This window comes from Cydia strobilella, chromosome 27 (assembly GCF_947568885.1).
Source record: "Cydia strobilella chromosome 27, ilCydStro3.1, whole genome shotgun sequence".
In the NCBI taxonomy this organism is placed as follows: Eukaryota; Metazoa; Arthropoda; class Insecta; order Lepidoptera; family Tortricidae; genus Cydia; species Cydia strobilella.
In genome coordinates, this window is record NC_086067.1 from 7,017,308 (window position 1) to 7,037,512 (window position 20,205).

At 39.4% G+C, this 20,205-nt stretch overlaps 2 protein-coding genes across 2 annotated transcripts in view; both read left to right on the forward strand.

Annotated features, from left to right (window-relative positions):
* Window positions 1–28: 28 nt before the first annotated feature.
* LOC134753626 (nitrilase and fragile histidine triad fusion protein NitFhit-like) lies at window positions 29–12,591 on the forward strand. Its single transcript, XM_063689563.1, has 11 exons — window positions 29–145; window positions 5,322–5,489; window positions 6,195–6,353; window positions 6,947–7,142; window positions 8,175–8,307; window positions 8,679–8,894; window positions 9,390–9,572; window positions 10,015–10,129; window positions 10,743–10,820; window positions 11,134–11,219; window positions 12,003–12,591. Exons 1-11 carry the CDS (start codon window positions 140–142, stop codon window positions 12,130–12,132), a joined length of 1,470 nt encoding a protein of 489 aa, XP_063545633.1. The 5' UTR covers window positions 29–139; the 3' UTR covers window positions 12,133–12,591.
* Window positions 12,592–15,861: 3,270 nt separating this feature from the next.
* Window positions 15,862–20,205, forward strand: part of LOC134753473 (lysosomal alpha-mannosidase-like) — a 60,709-nt gene continuing 56,365 nt past the window's right edge. The window contains exons 1-5 of the mRNA XM_063689347.1: window positions 15,862–15,981; window positions 16,743–16,845; window positions 17,490–17,571; window positions 18,841–19,026; window positions 20,029–20,153. Coding sequence (XP_063545417.1) covers window positions 15,901–15,981; window positions 16,743–16,845; window positions 17,490–17,571; window positions 18,841–19,026; window positions 20,029–20,153 — 577 coding nt within the window. The 5' untranslated portion in view covers window positions 15,862–15,900. The remainder of the gene's footprint in view (window positions 15,982–16,742; window positions 16,846–17,489; window positions 17,572–18,840; window positions 19,027–20,028; window positions 20,154–20,205) is intronic.

Here is a 20,205-nt window from a genome sequence, read left to right on the forward strand (position 1 = left end):
GTCAATACTGTCAAAAGTAAGAGCAAACAAAACAAAAATAAACAAAAGTTCTAGGAGTTTGCAAGGTTTATACTAAGTTTTTAGTTATTTTAAGCCTCATGCAGTTTATTATGTTTAGTCTCCTATTTACCTTTATAGGATGAAGGTAAGTATACAATTTATTCGAGATTGTTCACCGGAATTATGGCTATCATTAAAAATGTTAACCTTTGCATTATTGTTACTACGTTGTTTGATAAGGACTGTAAACAATATACGAGAAATAAGTAGTCACCTAGTCATTTGCTAATCCTGCGTAGTACCTTAAAACCAACTCATGTCATCATAAAGTGTAAATCAAATTAAATTCTCGTAAGTGTTCTTGGTTTAATAGTCTTATTATTTTACCGTTTAGCGTATATTAACATCATGGCCTTCTCGTTTGACTTTTCGATATACTTTTGCGTAATACCAAGTATTTTATTAGACTGTTTTAAATTTTGTAAACAATTTTTGTGACAATAGTTAGATCCAGAGCCAGGAGGGGCTACCGCGAAAACCGAAATTCGCAAATTGCGGGGATCTTTCTTTTTTACTCCAGTGAAGGCGTAATTAGAGAGACAGAGACAGATGCCCGCAATTTTCGAACTTCGATTTTCGCGGTTATAGCCCAGAGCCTAGTGCATAGTGTGAAGATTCTTCTCGTAAGTTAGTTAATTAGTTTTGCTGGGCATTTTCCGCAAATCGACATCCAATTTTGTGTCCACTGCCTATTTTGTGTGAAACGAGGTAGCTGTAGAGGTAGAGTAGTCTAACCACCCCAGCTCCTCCACGAAACCAAATGACGACCGGTTTGGCCTAGTGGATAGTGAGCCTGCCTATGAAGCCGATGGTCCCGGGTTCGAATCCTGGTAAGGGCATTTATTTTGTGTGATGACACAGATATTTGTTTCTGAGTTATGGTTGTTTTCTATGTATTTAAGTATTTTTATATTATATATATCGTTGTCTGAGTACCCACAACACAAGCCTTCTTCAGCTTACTGTGGGGCTTAGTCAATTTGTGTAAAAAGGTCCTATAATTAATGTTTATTATTAACAAACTTGCGAAGTTTCAAACGTTACGTAAATATACCTTCCAACAAGACTCGTCTCTCTATGGATCTGTCTGAATTATTACTCCTTTCTCTCCCATTGCTATACTATATTTAGGGCAGTAGCCATGTACACTCAAGTGCTTACTTTTTAGGGTTCCGTACCCAAAGGGCAAAAATGGGACCCTATTACTAAGACCGCTGTCCGTCTGTCTCTCCGTCTGTCACCAGGCTGTATCTCATCAACCGTGATAGCTAGACAGTTGAAATTTTCACAGATGATGTATTTCTGTTGCCGCTATAACAGCAAATGCTAAGAACAAAATAAAGTAAATATTTGAGTGGGGCTTCCATACAACAAACGTGATTTTTTTGCCGTTTTTTGCGTAATGGTACGGAACCCTTCATGCGCGAGTCCGTCTCGCACTTGGCCGGTTTTTTTTACTTGCTAGGCTTTGTCACATTAATCCCATGAATAGGTACAGCAAATCGTTTACTTACAGCACAGGGCAGACACGCTATAACATCAAAAAACCGGCCAAGTGCGAGTCGGACTCGCGCACCGAGGGTTCCGTACATTACACAATTTAAACAATGTATTTTTTATGTGAAACGTGAGTGAAAGGTAAATTGCGGTTTACGATTTATGACGTATTAAAAAAAACGACTTACTAGATCTCGTTCAAACCAATTTTCGGTTGAAGTTTGCATGGTAATGTACTTTTTTTTTTAGTTTTATCATTCTCTTATTTTAGAAGTTTCAGTTTAAAAATGTGTGCCACACACATTTTTACCACTTTGTCAAGTGTCTCTCGCGAGTCTCGCGCAAACTATTCAGTTTACAAAAAAATGTTACTTATTAGAAACCTCAATATCATTTTTTTTGAGTTTCAGTTCTAAGTATGGGAACCCTCAAAATTTATTGTTATTTTTTTTTTCTATTTTTGTGTAAAAATCTTAATGCGGTTAACAGTATACATGTTTCAACAGTATAGTTTCGGAAAAAAGTGGCTGTGACATACGGACGGACAAGACCGACAGACAGATATGACGAATCCATAAGGGTTCCGTTTTTTGCCATTTGGCTACGGCACCCTAGAAATCACTTGCGTTTCTGTGTGAACGGCACGTCTGTACACGCGTCTTGCGTCATTGTGTAACTTGCTTAAAAACAGTATTGAGCGGTCGGCAAAAGGTCGTCAATCTACTGTGTCGCGGGGCGAGGTAATTCGAATCGGGGCGGGGCGGTGCGTGGCCGTTCTGTATGATAATACTATTACTTATTCTGTGCTTACAATACGTTCGATCTGTTGTTCGCTTTTCATTCTCGATTACTAATGTTTATTACCAGAGATGTCCTTGTACTGTCTAAAGTCTATACTCTGTTATATTTTTGTTTGTGTTCTATGATTAAAAGTCGTACAGTAAAGCATATTTCTTATACATTATGTATTTTTGGTATCTACATAGGTAGGTATACTTATATAGGTACTACTTATCCTGTTGTTCATTAGCACTTATCACAATACATCGCAATCATCTGTTTTATTCAACGGAATATGTGGTATTTTGTATAAAAAGGGACCTTATTGTCGATGGCGCTTACGCCATTATTACCGATGCTCCGATATAAATACAATGCCGCGCGACGCAGTGCGGCGTAAGCGCCATCGACAATAAGGTCCCTTTTCATAGAAAATGCCCCATATCTTGTTTAGTCCATATAACTACCTCTTTTCTTTCATTTAATGCATTTCTATATTTGACACCTTTTTTATAAAATAATGATTTTGCTCATTGCAAAATCATGATAGATGTCTTGAAAATGCAATATTTAAAAGTCCCCGGCAAGCTCGTCCGAAGTTCACCTTCCCATACAAACGGAGTTCCGTTCTCATTTTAAAACTACGTGTTGGATTGTAACGAAACTTTGCATATAACATGAGGTATATCTAGGTCTGTAATTAGTTTACATAGCTCCAATTTATAAAACAAACGAAATAGAGCAAAAGCAAGTTTTGTATAAAAAACTTTTATTCGCTGTTTTTTTTTTACTATGGTATCTGAAGCTACATAAACTAATTACAGACCTAGATATACCGTATTTTATAGTAAGTACAAAGTTTCAGAGCAATCTAGCAAGTCGTTTTAAAATGAGAGCGTAAATACGTTTATATGGAGAACCGAGCTTGCCGGGGACTAAAGGATGACTCACGTTAGACCGGGCCGTGACCGGGCCGGAGCTTCCGGCGCTTCGTTTTCTATGGAAAGCATCACGTGATCACCTGTCATGTCATAGAAAAGTAAGCGCCGGAAGCTCCGGCCCGGTCACGGCCCGGTCTAACGTGAGTCATCCTTTAATCATTAATCGTTCCATCGGAACATGAACATGATTAGCAATTATTTAAAATTTCGCCCATAACAATGGATTTCTTCAAGTAGTCATCAACAACATCGAGTTATACAAAAGTTTGATCAATTTCACAAACTGCAAAAATTGCAACTTACAAGTAGGTACTCAAAAAATACTAAAAGATCCAGTCAATATATCAACCTGTTATCAAAATTTCGTTCGACTCGTTAACTTTCGTTAAATTTACCTAAGTCCGTTAATCGTTAATCCAGTACGTAGGTATTTACTAAAAAGATACCTCACGTATCTCGCCGCGCCGCGAAAAACTATCATCTGACAAAATACCTATCAAACGGGAGGCGATGTCAATTTTTTTTCTACGTGTTGTTTTTTTTCACCAGCTGTGGTGACGGTGACTCAGTATAAATATAATATATATTTTCACTTCTCATGCTCGTAAAGTTCGACTTTAAGTCGTGCGTAGACGACATAAAGTAGCTTATTATGTTCTAGAGCATAAAGTAAAATCATCTATTACGACCCTTATTGGCTTAGCAATAAAGTCCAAAATCTGCTATACAAACTGCCAGCCCTGCCGGGGCGCCCCCGACCGGCGCGCTCCCGACCGGCGTGCCCTGCGCCCCCGTCACAACCGAGTACAGTTCTTTAGTCTTGAATAAATACGGTAATTTAACCTAAAATATTGGATAGTTTTGTATTACCTGGACCTGGACTTTCAAAAATCTTAGGCATGTAGTAACAAAAACTGTGCTAAATCAAGTTTACGTATCGCTGGCTCCATCCGTCATCACATATTGTATCTCTGTATGGGCCATGGGGTGGTGCCACAAAGACTAAGTTTCTTGAGCTTGAGAGAGCTCAAAGAGCATTGCTAAAAGTCATGCACCAAAAGCCATTCAGATTCCCTACTAACGACCTCTATTTACTCTGCAATCTAGTATCTGTAAAAAAATTGTATATTCTAAATCTTATTCTAAAAACACACAAGCGAACCACATACAAAAAAGACAATACATGCACACGTAGGAAAAAGACTAATGTAATTAAAACCCATACAGTGAAAACTGCATTTGCCAGAAGACAGCAACAGGCACAATCTTGCAGTCTATATAATCAAATAAACAAACACATTGACATTTATTCCTGCACTACATACGAGTGTAAAAGTAGGTTAACTAAATGGTTACAAACTAAAAGCTACAACGACATAGAAAACTTAATTCAAAATAAGTATAGCGAACATTAGTACAGACCCAAACAAACAAACAAACAAACACACACACACACACACACACACACACACACACACACACACACACACACACACACACACACACACACACACACACACACACACACACACACACACACACACACACACACACACACACACACACACACACATCTTTTCTATATTAAGTACCCTATAGTAGTATAATTACATTGAAATCATGTTTAGTCGTTTTGTTAATGTTAAAAAAAAAAAAATGTAGTTAAATATACTTTATATACTTCTAAGATAACTGTTAACTAACCGCGTGGAAGAGCGGTGCTCTCTTAGCACAAGTGTTTTCTCACTTAAAAAGAGGCACCAGCGCAGATATTGTAATTTGTGTTTTTTAAGGTACCGAATAAAAATATTTTGATTTTCATTTTTTGATGTATATTTTACTCACAATCGAAGTGAAAAGCAGAGTGTATAACTCAGGCATAAATGACCATTTTTATCCTCGATTATATTGGCCCTTGCTGCGCTCGGATCAATAAATTGCCTCGGATACAAATGGATCGCTTTATGCCCTTGTTGTACAATCTACCATTTGTGAACCTGTCTTGTATTTTGTTTTCTTTTTGTATTAAAATAATATTTTCAGACATTCCTACTGCTGAAACAGTGTAAACATCAGCTTATAAGACACTTCAGTGAAGCAATGTCCAAGCAAAGGATAGCCGTATGTCAGATGACGTCGGTGGCTGACAAAGCTGCCAACCTGGAATGTGTCAGCCAGCTGATCAGCAATGCGGCTAAGGAAGATGTCAAGGTAACCTGTATTCGAGGGTTGCGCGGTCAAACCCGATAAGTCTAGATATTTTTTCTATAGGGAATATAACTGCAATATTGAAAATGGAACCATCAAATCCCCCCTCTCCCTCCGGCACCAGGGTTACGGCCGGGGACTTTTGATATGTTAACCTCCTACAAACAAAGCTACGAAGTCAAAAATTGTGTTCTAACCATTTCCCTCTATAACTTTTTTGAGCAGATCATTTCCTGGCCTATAGGGGATATTACTGCAATGTTCTGCCACCAGAGTGCAGCACTAGCCCGTTTAGTAAACTATAGAGTAACTTATTAAATATATTAATAACGGGATTAACGGGTCACTCACCCGGGTCACTCGGGTTATAGAGTAGCTTATACATACTGTACCTTTAAGAGGCTTTTGACAAGTTTTCAGAGGTAATAAAATATGACATTGATGCATCAAGGCGGTTTGTTTACAGAGGACCTGCCGGGAAACGCGAATCCGAAATTTCGCTACCTGCCTCTTTATCGCTCGAATATGCAAGTGACAGAGATGTTAGATAACGAAATTTTGATTTTCTTGTTTTGCGATAGACCCTCAGATTGTGGTAGTGGCGCTCTATGCGCAGAGTTTCGCGTAATATTCCCTATTATAGCCGTACGCGTCTGTTGACGTTTTTGGAGGTTTAAATTGGAGGGTTAAATTAATATCAAATTTCAGATGGTATTTTTCCCTGAAGCGTGTGACTACATTTGTGACAACAACCAAGACACATTGAAGTTTGCAGAGCCGATTGTAGGTGGCAGCACTGTCGACAGCTACAGACAACTAGCTGTCAAACACAATGTGTGGTTGTCAATGGGAGGGCTACATGAACAGGTAGGTCATAGTGCAAAGTTTGCCCGTCTACCGTAACCGTACGTTTCCTGCTGAGTTGTGCCGCTTGAGTTTTGGTTCGATTCATTTGAAGTCCATGCAACTTGAAGACTTGCATTGCTCAGGTCTTGGAGCATTACCTGAAGTTCTAAAATAACTAATAATTTTATATATTCTGAGACGTAATATAATATGAATATGGAGGTTAACACTCTTGATTAATTGATTTCTTTATTCTTTATTCTTTCACAATTGCATACATGTAGTAGGTACAAAAGATATTAAATATTACAAGAAGTTCTTACATGCTACCCGATTCGGGTGTTGCAACATCTACACTAATTACTTATTCAATCAATCAATCAATAATTTATTGCAACTAACATACATTCACATTCATTCATTTGCATTTATTCTAACATTATATACATAAAATATACCTATACATATTTACAAATTAAACTAAATTTAACCACAACTGCCCGCTACAAATTCATCGACAGAATAAAAACATTTGTCTATTAGGTACTTTTTAAGTTTCTTAGTAAATATTATTATATTTTCCTCCGTCTTAATATGGTTTCTCCATGTTTCAGATTAAAGAAGACCCAAATAGAATATTTAATACACACATTATAATAAACAACACTGGTGATATAGTGCAGCAATACAGAAAACGTCTTCACTTCGATAAACAGATACCGGAGAGGAACGTGCGGCTCAAAGAGATTGATCTTTGCAGTCCCGGACGGCATATTGTGGCGCCCGTGGACTCTCCTGTCGGGAAAATAGGTAAGTTATTTTATATATTAAGTACTAGCTTTTGCCCGCGACTTCGTCTGCGTGGACTTAGTAACAGCAGCTAAAGTAAGTATAGCGCCTGGAAAAATTCTCATAGCAATCATATAATTTCAATTTCACACAAATTAGCAGGCACTTCATTAATTATGTCAATTCCACCCCGCTTTTTACTTTCTTAAGGGATGATTTTCGGGATAAAAACTATCCTATGTCCTCAGGGACTCAACCTATCTCTATGCCAAATTTCATCTAAATCGATTCAGCGGTTTAAGCGTGAAGAGGGAACACACAGACAGAAAGACAGACTTTCGCATTTATAATGTTAGTATGGATATTAAACCGGGTCACTCACGTTTATAAAGTCGATGATTGCTCGACATGTTTCGCTCCATAACAAGGAGCATTTACAAGGACGCAGACTGCGGGCTGCAGTTCTCCGCGACCGATTACTCGGTGCGGGCGACGACCGCGGCAGGGGAGATGAGAAACTACCCTCGTTTTGGGCATTATTGTCAAATGATGGGTTGCACACAGCACTCACTACGTCATTCGCTAAAGGATCGAAGGAAGGAAGGAAGGAGGAAAGGAGTCACTAGAGAAAATCCTCAAGGTTGCTAATGAAATTTAGAATTTTTGGCAACCCTATTGTGATCTAAAAAAACCGGCCAAGTGCGAGTCGGACTCGCGCACGAAGGGTTCCTTACCATTACGGAAAAAACAGCAAAAAAATCACGTTTGTTGTAAGGGAGCCCCATTTAAATATGTATATCATTCTGTTTTTAGTATTTGTTGTTATAGCGGCAACAGAAATACATCATCTGTGAAAATGTCAACTGTCTACCTATCACGGTTCATGAGATACAGCCTGGTGACAGACAGACAGACGGACGGACAGACAGACAGCGGAGTCTTAGTAATAGGGTCCCGTTTTTACCCTTTGGGTACGGAACCCTCAAAGCGGTACGATTTTTCAAAAATTCCGTTATCTGAACCTACGGCACCTTAATCGGTTTCTTTTGGCAGGCATGGCGATTTGCTACGACATGAGATGCCCGGAACTAAGCACGGCGCTGACTGTACTCCGAGCCCAACTGCTGACGTTCCCTTCTGCCTTCACACAGGCCACGAGCAAAGCTCATTGGCACAATATATTGAGGCACAGTTTTTATCTTATCTTATAAAAGAACTAGCGACCCGCCTCGGCTTCTTTGGAGGGGTCAACGTTTTACTGTTCGGGGATCTTCTAGTTACAACTGCCCTATCAAACGCTCCGGAACCCCTGTCTACAAACAGCCCGAGTATCTTCAGCCAGCCACGCATCTCTGGCGTTTGTGAATAAACGCTTTGTGAGTTGACTGAATGAACCATGAATTCATCGGTGTTTTAAATGCATTGCGAATTGGCGAAATGGCATCGGCGCATTTTAATATACTTATGTGAAGAGTCCTTCAAGACCCGCCTCGGCTTCGCACGGGTATTTCAACTAACGTTATCGCGACATATTGTTACAGAATTTTATTTTTTTAGAGCACGAGCGATAGAAAATCAATGCTACGTAATCGCCGCAGCACAAGTGGGTACACATAATACCAAGCGGCGGAGCTACGGGCACGCGCTATGCGTGGACCCGTGGGGCCGGGTACTGGCTGATTGTGGGGAGGAGACAGGGTACCGAGTGGCTGAATTGGATCTGGCGCAGTTAGATGATGTGCGGAGAAATATGCCTGTGTTCAGTCATCGAAGGTAATTTAGAATTCTAATCTACTAAGTATTAGTCGTAGGTCCGTGGGTCGGATACTAGCTGATTGTGAAGAGGAAACAAGGTTCCGAGTGGCTGAGATGGACCTGGCGCATTTAGATGATGTGCGGAGAAATATGCCTGTGTTCAGTCATCGAAGGTATTAATTTACAATTTTAATCTACTAAGTACCTATTAGTCGTAGGTCCGTGGGTCGGATACTAGCTGATTATGGAGAAGAAACAAGGTTCCGAGTGGCTGAGATGGACCTGGCGCAGTTAGATGATGTGCGGAGAAATATGCCTGTGTTCAGTCATCGAAGGTAATATGTTACAAGTCTAATCTACTACATGTGTATTAGCCGTAGGTGCGTAGGACGTAGGTGCAGATTTAGAAAGGAGACAAGGTTCCGAGTCGCTGAGATAGACCTGGCAGCGATAAAAGTTTAAGATTATTGACAAAAAACTGACTTATGGATTAACCACCATTATTGATTTCAGAAATGCCGTGCACTCCCTGTACGCTCTGAGCCTCCGCACCGAGAGCCTAGAGCCGGCGGGCGCGGGCGCTCCGGTGCCGCCACCGAAGCCCCCGGGGCCCTCCAGGCAGTTCGGCCACCTGCAGATACCGGATACATGCGTGTTCTACACTAGTGACCTGACTTACGCCTTCGTGAATATACGGTTAGTAGACTAATACAACAACTGTTATTATCTCTCTCTCTCTCTCATGCGCCGCGACCATCCAAGCGATAGCAGCCTTACAGTAACTATTACGGTAGGCATTGATGTCTCTCTCACACTTATTGAAAGTCATAATGTAATGATTGTCATATTATCATTAGTCATAATTCTGAAACCATTAACTTTTCAGGATTTTCCTCGGGTTAACCTATAGATAGGTTAGGTTAGGTTTGTTTTATGGCAATCCTGAAAAGTTACGCGTTTCTGAGAAAAATTATGACTAACGAAAATGTGGACAAACAATACATTATGACTTAAAACTATATGGTAAACAATAGAGACCCAATATAATATAAACCTATGATGGCGCCATCTATGCAAACCTTTGACAGTTGCCAACCCCATTGAGATAATTTGCTTATTCAACCCGTGTTTGTCTAAGATGCGTGACGCCGGGACATGTGCTGGTGGCGCCCTGGCGTTGCGCGGAGCGAAACGAAGATCTCACGGACGAAGAGGCCCGCGATTTCTACGCCACCATACGACTCGTGCAAAAGGTATTGTGCCGGTCAGGGTTCGGTACCGGTTTTTTTGAAAACCCCTAAATAGCCCAACATTTTTAATTATTTTATGCTCTTTACGTAGCTGAATTTATATGAATTTCATGTTTTTTTTTAATGAAAAATGATTTATTCAGTAACAAGCGTTGTTAACAAAATACAGCTTGGTGTCCCTTTTTAAGTATATAAATGTGACGTTTTAAACCAAAAGGTACCACATTGTCGCTTGTCGATAAGGTTGATTTCAAATTAATGCTATATGGAAATAGCGCCTTATTGACAACCGACAATAAGTACCCTTTTGATTGAGAATGGCACAAATACTTGTATTAAGGAACACCGCTCAAAAGTGTTAACCATTTTTTTTGGACAATAAAGTGAATTACTACTACTACTGAATCATGCATTTAGGTAACAAATTCGTATTATTAGATTGTCCCATTAAAATTAAAATAATATACCAAAGAACGAAACGGAACGTAATAATACCGGTAATTTTTGTATGAAGAAAAACGGGTTCCGACCACGTTCCGACTGAACCTTTCGTGCGCGAGTCCGACTCGCACTTGGCCGGTTTATTGTTTTGTTTTTAAAATATTTCTTTTTACAGTTAATGGAGAAAGTCCACAATACGGAATCGTGTACGATGACCATACAGGACGGTCCCGATGCGGGACAAACGGTCAAGGTACTACATTGTTTCGCAGTTGTATGGTTTTTTTTAATATTTATTTTTAGCTTATGGATCTTTGTCCTTAAATATCGCTAAATATGACGTTTTCAACCAAAAGGTACATTGTCGCTTGTCGATAAGGTTGATTTCTATTCCATATAGCTTTATATGGAAATAGCGCCTTATTGACAACCGACAATAAGTACTCTTTTGGTTGAAAATGGCCCAAATATTCGCTACTAGGATGTTTTAATTTTAGGTGAAAATAAAATTTTCTGATTATTTATTTAGGTTTTTTTTATCGATACATACCTACATGTTTTTTCAGCACATTCACTGCCATATAATGCCGCGGAAGAAGGGAGATTTCATACAGAACGATCTCATATACCTGGAGCTCACCAAACACGACCAGTAAGTAGTTTCAAGTCTTTATCGCAGTAAAATTATGTATTTTCATTCTCTTTTATTCCATTAGTGGAAACTGTTTTGCCTCGTCAAAGAAAATATATAGGATAGAGGGGTACTGTCATAGTAAATTTTGTAGTCACAGTAAATTTACTGCCATCTATCGACACACGATTAAAACTAAAAATAAAAATATCAAAAAAATTATATTTATTATATGAATAAATGATTTTTTTATTTGTATTTATTATTTTTATATGATGTTCTTTCGCTGATATGTGTTAAAATTGTTAAATAACAAACGAAACCAAAGTTTCATTACAATCCAACACGTAGTTTTAAAATGAGAACGAAGCTCCGTTTGTATGGGAAGGTTAATATCGGCCGAGCTTGCCGGGGACTCTTAATTTAATGGTCATATTTTACTAAAGTTTTCTTTATAGCAAAGATAGATATAACTCCGTAATAGATGGATACAGTCTAAGAAAAAAACGTGCCTCGAAAAATCAAGAAAATTTGATTCTTCTTCGTATAGATGGTGTTGACGGTTTCGTTTGTTATTTAACAATTTTAACGCATATCAGTGAAAGAACATGGGTCAAAATCATAAAAATAATTAATGCAAATAAAAAAAAATCATTTATCCATATTTAAATACATTTTATCATATTTTTATAATTCTTCATTTTTAATTTTAAGGTGTGTCGATAGATGGCAGTGAATTTCCTGTGGTTACAAAATTTACTATGACAGTACCGCTCTATCTTATTATATCCTCTTTCTTCATAGGTTCCAGTCGAGCCATCCGGCCAAGCCACCGCGGAGTTTCCAAGAAATGGAGGCGGAAGCGGCTTCGCTCAGAGAATCACTACTCACTTTGGACACTAATTCAGGATTTCGCAATCTTAACTTGCCCTAGGAAATATTATTCGAAACTCTGCGTAGGGGGCGCCACTACCACAATCTGAGGGTCTATCGCGAAACAAGAAAATCGAAATTTCGTTATCTAACATCTCTGTCACTCTTGCATATTCGAGCGATAAAGAGGCAGATAGCGAAATTTCGGATTCGCATTTCCCGGTAGGTCCTCTGTAAACAGACCGCCTTGATGCATCAATGTCATATTTTATTATCTCTGAAAACTTGTCAAAAATCTGTTAAAGGTACAGTATGTATAAGTTACTCTATTTACTAAAAAGGCTAGTACTGCACTCTGGTGGCAGAACATTGCAGTTTGCAGTAATACCCCTATTAATTTTAGACTAAGTGTGTAAGTGTAAATAATTTATTAATACACTTACTTTCATCGTGTCTTATTTTTATTAATAGTTAAATACTATTTCTGTATATTCTTGGAATTGGTAATTAATAAATATAATTTTCTTACCTATATAAGTATTTTTATTCATTACTAATCCTAAAGATCATAAAAAAACTAAAATCATAGAAGAATATCGCGGAGAATCCGCGAACGAGAAGCCGTGTCCTTTATAGCCACTTAAGTTGTGAATATAATGTACGCAAAACGGGACCCTATTACTAAGACTCCGCTGTCCGTCTGTCTGTCTGTCCGTCTGTCTGTCACCAGGCTGTATCTCATAAACCGTGATAGCTAGACAGCTGAAATTTTCACAGATGATGTATTTCTGTTGCCGCTATAACAACAAATACTAAAAAGTACGGCATCCTCGGTGGGCGAGTCCGACTCGCACTTGGCCGGTTTTTTTGTTTACACGGGCATTATTAGATACATAAGTATTTAATTAAGACATTAAAATTAACAACTTGATCAAATAAAAGTTACATTTTGTACGGTAACCCAACAGAAAAATACAAAAAACCGGCCAAGTGCGAGTCGGACTCGCGCACGAAGGGTTCCGTACAATTACGGAAAAAACAGCAAAAAATCACGTTTGTTGTATGGGAGCCCCATTTAAATATTTATATTATTCTGTTTTTAGTATTAGTTGTTATAGCGGCAACACATCATCTGTGAAAATTTCAACTGTCTAGCTATCACGGTTCATGAGATACAGCCTGGTGACAGACAGACAGATGGACAGCGGAGTCTTAGTAATAGGGTTCCGTTTTTACCCTTTGGGTACGGAACCCTAAAAATGGTGTGACCCTGATTTTTTTTTCTGCTCCGTTACTGTACAAAATGTCACTTTTATCTGATCAGGTTGTTAATTTTAATGTGTTAAATGAATACTTATGGATCTAATAATGCCCGTCCGTGTAAACAAAATAAAAACCGGCCAAGTGCGAGTCGGACTCGCGCACGAAGGGTTCCGCACCATTACGGAAAAAAACAGCAAAAAATCACGTTTGTTGTATGGGAGCCCCATTTAAATATTTATATTATTCTGTTTTTAGTATTTGTTGTTATAGCAGCAACAGAAATACATCATCTGTGAAAATTTGTCTGTCTAGCTATCATGGTCCATGAGATACAGCCTGGTGACAGACAGACAGACAGACGGACAGCGGAGTCTTAGTAATAGGGTTCCGTTTTTACCCTTTGGGTACGGAACCCTAAAAATGGTGTGACACTGAATTTTTTTTTTCTGCTCCGTTACTGTACAAAATGTCACTTTTATCTGATCAGGTTGTTAATTTTAATGTGTTAAATGAATACTTATGGATCTAATAATGCCCGTCCGTGTAAACAAAATAAAAACCGGCCAAGTGCGAGTCGGACTCGCGCACGAATGGTTCCGTACCATTACGGAAAAAAACAGCAAAAAAATCACGTTTGTTGTATGGGAGCCCCATTTAAATATTTATATTATTCTGTTTTTAGTATTAGTTGTTATAGCGGTAACAGAAATACATCATCTGTGAAAATTTCAACTGTCTAGCTATCACGGTCCATGAGATACAGCCTGGTGACAGACGGACAGCGGAGTCTTAGTAATAGGGGTCCCGTTTTTACCCTTTGGGTACGGAACCCTAAAAATTAAAAAACCAACATGGTTTTTGAAACCGATTTTCCTTTGCTAGGGAGTCTAGGGACACGAAATTAAGTGTTCTAAAAATTGATTCACCCTACATACACATACAATGGTCAGGGTTATAGTGGGTAAAGCTTGCTTTTCCTACAATATGCTGTTGAATGTTTAGATTTCCACGTCGTATTGTAGTATTACGCAGAATTCATTGCAGCTGGTGTTTAGGGTGTGTTATGCTTGCGCCTTTATTTTTTTATTCGTCGACTAAAGTTTCTATAGAAATCCCAAAGTGCAATAATTATTTTTCATCACCGTAGTGTACTATAATGAATTTCACCTAACCAATAGTAATACAGAATATGTGGTATTTCCTATAAAAAGGGACCTTATTGTCGATGGCGCTTACGCCATTATAAACGATGTTCTGATATAAATACAATGCCGCGCGACGCAGTGCGGCGTAAGCACCATCGACAATAAGGTCCCTTTTCATAGAAAATGCCCCATATATCAACGACCACTATAGATTTTCAATAGATACCAGTTACCTATAGGTACACTTACCTACATTATGTCCGCTTCTTTCGCAGAAAATTGTTTTATGGAATGTAATGTTTCGTAGAATTTTCATTTTATAGAAACTTGTTTTTTTCAAAAACTGTTAACTTTTTAGGTACAGTATGGGGTTCTTCAAAAAAGGAGTGTACAGGTTTTTAAAGGATCGGCAACGCGCATTTAATACCTCTGGTGTTACAGGCGTCCATATGCTACGGTGACTGCTTACCATCAGGCGGGCCGTACGCTTGTTTGCCACCGTCCTGGTATAAAAAAAAGGTACAGCTAAAATGTCATTGTGTAGAACCCATTAGGTCTAACAGAAAAGTAGGTAGGTTAGGTTGGATCTGCGACCCCTTGTGAAAAAATATGTCTTCTATATGAAAATTCTGCGAAACATTACATTCTAAGAAACAATTTTCTGCAAAACAAGGTACATACAACCTTAAGGTTACCCCAGTGCAACCCCAGTGCCAGTAGGGTCTATGGCACTTGACCATTGTGAGTTCGCTTGGGCTGTGATAATGACTCAGAGGTATTTTTATTTTTTACAATTTTTAAGCTTATCGCGAGGTCTACAGTTCAGAGGCACTAGTCAACTAAACATGTAATCCTGTACTTATCACTAGTACCATTTTGTTGGGCTTCTGTAAGTAAACCAGCCCCAACAAAATCCAATAAAGCGTATTCGGGTAATTCCGACTACTTCAAAATGTCGGCTTATTCCGAAAATCACCTATTGCAATGGAATTATAGATGATTTTCGGAATTAGCCGACATTTCGAAGTAGTCGGAATTATCCGAATACACTTACCAAAATGCCACTAGAAACTCCAGAAACAGCTGATAAAAATTTCTTAGGAAAAATGCCTTAGGAAAAATCGGTACTGGATGCACTGTGCCTTATAACAAACAAAGATCGGATAACCCGCCTGTTACCGACTGCATGCATAAGACCGATTGTTAGTAGCCTTTTGAAAGGTGTTTCTCTGAGTTTTAAAGAGCCGAATGAAAAAAGGATTCTTTATTATTTTAGACGAAAATAACCAGTGACACAGTAACTATATTAAAATAGAAAAATGTTTTTTGTACTTTATGAAAAAAAATCAATATAAAATATATACTACTAGTATACTATAAAAGAAGTCTGAATAACATTTAAATAGTTTTGTGTGTTAACAATGAACAAACTTGTTTTAATATTGACTTTAATTTATTTGAATAAACATGTGTCTGCGAAGAAGATCGAGTGTGGTTACAAGGTAAGTTACTAAGTCTATGTCTATGGCGTTGGTATGCTGCAATGGCGCTGCGGTATGTTCGTGGAAATACGTGCAAGAGGATTCGGGTTCAAGACTGGTACGACTCGGGTACTTTTTTGCATGCGGTCGAATGCTGATAGCGACCCTGCGGCACCCCATCTAAGGCGGATTCGGCACTCGTTGGTGGTTTTAGACGGTAGTCCTCTGGTTACTCCGTCATCCCTCCTGGTTCCCCCGGACCAGGTGGCATGCGTAAACGCATGCGTTGGCGTTGGTAGGGGGAAAGGTTGCGGGTTTGAACCCTGGAATCATGCCAATGAGTTTTTTGAAACTTGCGTATAAAACGAAACGAAAAATGTCTTTTTAGATGAAATAGTTACAGTATTCCAAAATATTTAGAGCAGTACGGTTCTAAATATTTTGAAATATGTCTCACGATAGTTTTAGTTCGATTAGTTACAGTATTGTGAGGAATGGAAACTAATCGCAATGACGCTTATTTACTCCTCTGGGTTGGGAGGTCAGGTAGAGTAGTCGTTTTCGTAAAAACTCGTGCTTGAATTAAACCAAGCAGACCTGGGTTACTTACTCTTAGTGAAGTCGATTTTCTAGCATCGGGCAGAATATCTTGTGTGGCCTAAGTGAAAATGTTAAACTTGTACTAAAACTACTTCGCACCAACAAACGGGGGGCTCCCCTAAGTCCCCTATAGATCATCCACGCTAGACCTGTTCTTGTACTAAATTCTATTGCGTCGACAGCAATGCCCCCAGACCAGAGAGGGGGCGCTGAACGTGCATCTCATCGCGCACTCACACATGGACGCCGGCTGGGTGAAGACATACGACCAGTATTACTACGGATGTAAGTGATGTTAATAATTTTCCCTATATTAACAAAATTTGCTAAGACACAGACAGTCAGGTGACAAGCAAAACTTACTCATTACTGAAAAATACTTAAACAAAAATCAACCTTATTCGGATAACAATACGGTTCACTATTGCCAATGAATATGAACTTGTGGTGGTAATTATGGTTGTAAATTTTGTATGAAAAAGTCGGCACGCTTGGTTTCAATACAAATTGTAATATTTGCGTCATCTAGCGTATATTTTAAATCTGTGCCAAAACACGTGGAAGAAAGATTGGCAGGCCTTTGCTTAGCAGTGGGACAAAACAGGCTAACAAATAAATAATGTCCTAAAATTTAGGCTTTTCTTTTCCGAACCTTTTTTTTGTTTTTTTCGGAGTGGGAAATGCATTTACGCACCGTCCCCCTAATGGGGTGGGGGGGTGGGAGGGGGGGGGGTTGTGGGACTCGACGCTCCTGTCCCCTCTCGGCGAGAGGGGAGGGAGAACTTGGCCCTACCCACTAAACCCAGTCTGTCGTTTCACCCTCTTTGCCGTTTGCGAGAGCGCCATGGAATCGAGTACACTTCACTCCACCATGGCGCCCCTCGTTCTTTTCCGAACCTGGAAATGGATGAAGTATTTTTTATTTACAGCGAAACCAACAATCAGTACAGCAAACGTCCAGCTCATCTTCCACTCTGTCCTCTCGGAACTGCTTCACGACAAACGGAGAAAGTAAGAATATACTGACTCTTTCATCTAGTAAATAAGTGGCTCTGTGAGAATTAAAGGGCGTTCTATCGGTTTGCCGCTGTCCGTGTCACATTTCGCAAGAAAGATCGGGAAAGATTATGCGCGCCAAGTGTCAATTTTGATAGAATTTTGTCGATTTTTATTTATTTTAAAAACGTTACCTTACAATATCGAAATTCGAAAGCTATGAAATTACTATTTAAGTTAAGATTGTTTTTTCTTCTTTTTTTGTTTATATTATCACATAATAAATAACCGAGTAAAGTTTGATTAAAAGTCCGAGTTAGAGGTTACTTTGGTAATTAATTGTATCGAGCGAAGTGTCATAATTCGTGTATCGGAAGCTATGTTGTTAAAGATAATATAGTCAAGAACTACATATATTTTTTCCACGTCTACGAATATTAACGCCTCTTAGAAAAACATGATCATATAAGGAGATTTTTCGCCTTCTGGCTCAGGGAACCGCCTATATACCTAAGTAGAACGCTAAAATTGACTTTCAAATCCTTTTCACTAATAAGAAATTCGGTAGCCACCGCGGTGCACAAAAGAAACAACCGCAATATGGCCCGGTCATACTTTGCTGCCTTTTTTTTGACAGCTTAGGGTTTAAGGCGAAAAATAGAATAGAATAGAATTCATTTATGGTAGTCATGGTAAACTACATTTCCTACAAACGTATTACAAAGAAAAAGTATATTTAAAACAAAAAAGTATATATAATACCTAGTTTACCACGAAATGGTCCCGCCTCAGCATAATGCTAACCTTAAAGTCAGCGCTGGTCTTCGGGCGAGACCATTTGTCTTCGTCAAAATAATTTCAGATAATTTTTATTTAATCGTATGGCGTATATACATAAACATTCTTTATAAAATTGGATAATAGTCTGAATAAGATAATTATAAGTCCACATTCAGGGTCCCGGGCCACGAGATTACGTCAGGTGTTAATTTAAACAGATCTTCAGATAATTAACTCTAGTTAACTCGCACGACATAAAAATGTACATCTGGTCTCCCGCGATACAGGCCTAGCCTAGTGCGGGGACTCCTGGAACCTCCGAATGTCAATTCAGCTATGCACCAACTCTTTTCTGTAATTTGTGATATGTACTTACTATGTACTACAATTGTATTCGTTCTGTGCAATAAAAACATTTTTTATCTTTTATCTTTATCTTTAATTCATACTATATCCAATACTCTATGCTATATCTAAGAAGCGATAATAATTGATTCCTTTCAGATTCACGTTTTCGGAGGTGAGCTACTTCTGGCGATGGTGGAAAGAGCAGCGGCCAGCAACGAGGACCACCTTCCGAGGTTTAGTTCAGGAGGGCCGCGTAGAGTTCGCCGGCGGAGGCTGGGTCCAGGGGGATGAGGCCACGACGGACTATCTGATGATACTTGACCAGTTCACCTGGGGACTCAGGTATGGACCTTGACAGGTTCTGGAGTCACATTTCGTGGGTTTGTGCTGAAGGATCGTTAGTAGTTTGCGGGCGGCGGAGACTGGGTCCAGGGAGATGAGGCCACGACGGACTATCTGATGATACTTGACCAATTCACCTGGGGACTCAGGTATGGATCTTGGACTTAGGTTCTGGAGTCACATTTGTGCTGAAGGATCGTGTGGTGTATGCTAGTGGAGGCTGTGTCCAGGAAGACGAGCCCATGACGGACTATCTGATGATATAGGACCAATTCACCTGGGGACTCAGTTCTGGACCTTGGCTTAGGTTCTGGAGTTACATTTTGTGGGTGTAGTTTTTAAATAAAACACTGTATGAAGATCTTCAATGGTGGTATATGTTATAGAAATTCTTACTTAAAAAATGGTTACATATTTTATTATGAGAGCGAGACGAGATGCAGTACGTTTAGCCGTCATTAGCGAAAGTGACGCGGGGCTGAATGTCAGAGCTGTCATCGGATATGTTGTTAAGGCAGCGTCACACTGTGTGCGCCCTACGCGACAACATTACCATCCTCACCACTTAGATGGTTGGCAGTCCTCAACTGTGCATTTCTCTAGAAACTTCCTGCTTCGCACAGCTAAACTGTGGAATGAACTGTCGCCTGCGGTATTTCCGGACCGATATGACCTTCAAACCTTCAAGAAAAGAGCGTATTCCCATCTTAAAGGCCGGCAATGCACTTACAACCCCTCTGGTGTTGCGGGTGTCCATGGGCGGCGGTAATCGCTTACCATCAGGTGATCCGTCTGCTCGTTTGCCTCCTATTTCATAAAAAAAAACTTGTAAAAAACTGTGTCTATTAAGGTGGCCTTATACTCTACTACAGGGGACTCAGATATGCACCTTGGAGACTTAGGTTTTGGAGTCACATTTTCGTGGGCTTGTGCTGATGCTGAAATATCGTTAGAGTTTGCTGGTGGTGGCTTAATGCTTTACTATTTACTTGTTTTTTACAGAAAGATGAATGACACCCTCGGTCCCTGCGGCAAGCCGAAGGCCGCCTGGCAGATCGACACATACGGCCACACCAGGGAGCACGCCTCGCTATTGGCTCAAATGGGCTACGATGGACTCTTCATAGGTATGACATCCACAGAATAAGTGCCACCTTTTGTGGCAAGTCGAAGGCTGCC

Bases quoted from the DNA above. Each gene is read 5' to 3' on its own strand.
- LOC134753626 (XM_063689563.1), top strand. The intron at 8,308-8,678 runs GCACAGTTTTTA...TTATTTTTTTAG, and splicing joins CATTGGCACAATATATTGAG to AGCACGAGCGATAGAAAATC. The intron at 10,821-11,133 runs GTACTACATTGT...ATGTTTTTTCAG, and splicing joins ATGCGGGACAAACGGTCAAG to CACATTCACTGCCATATAAT.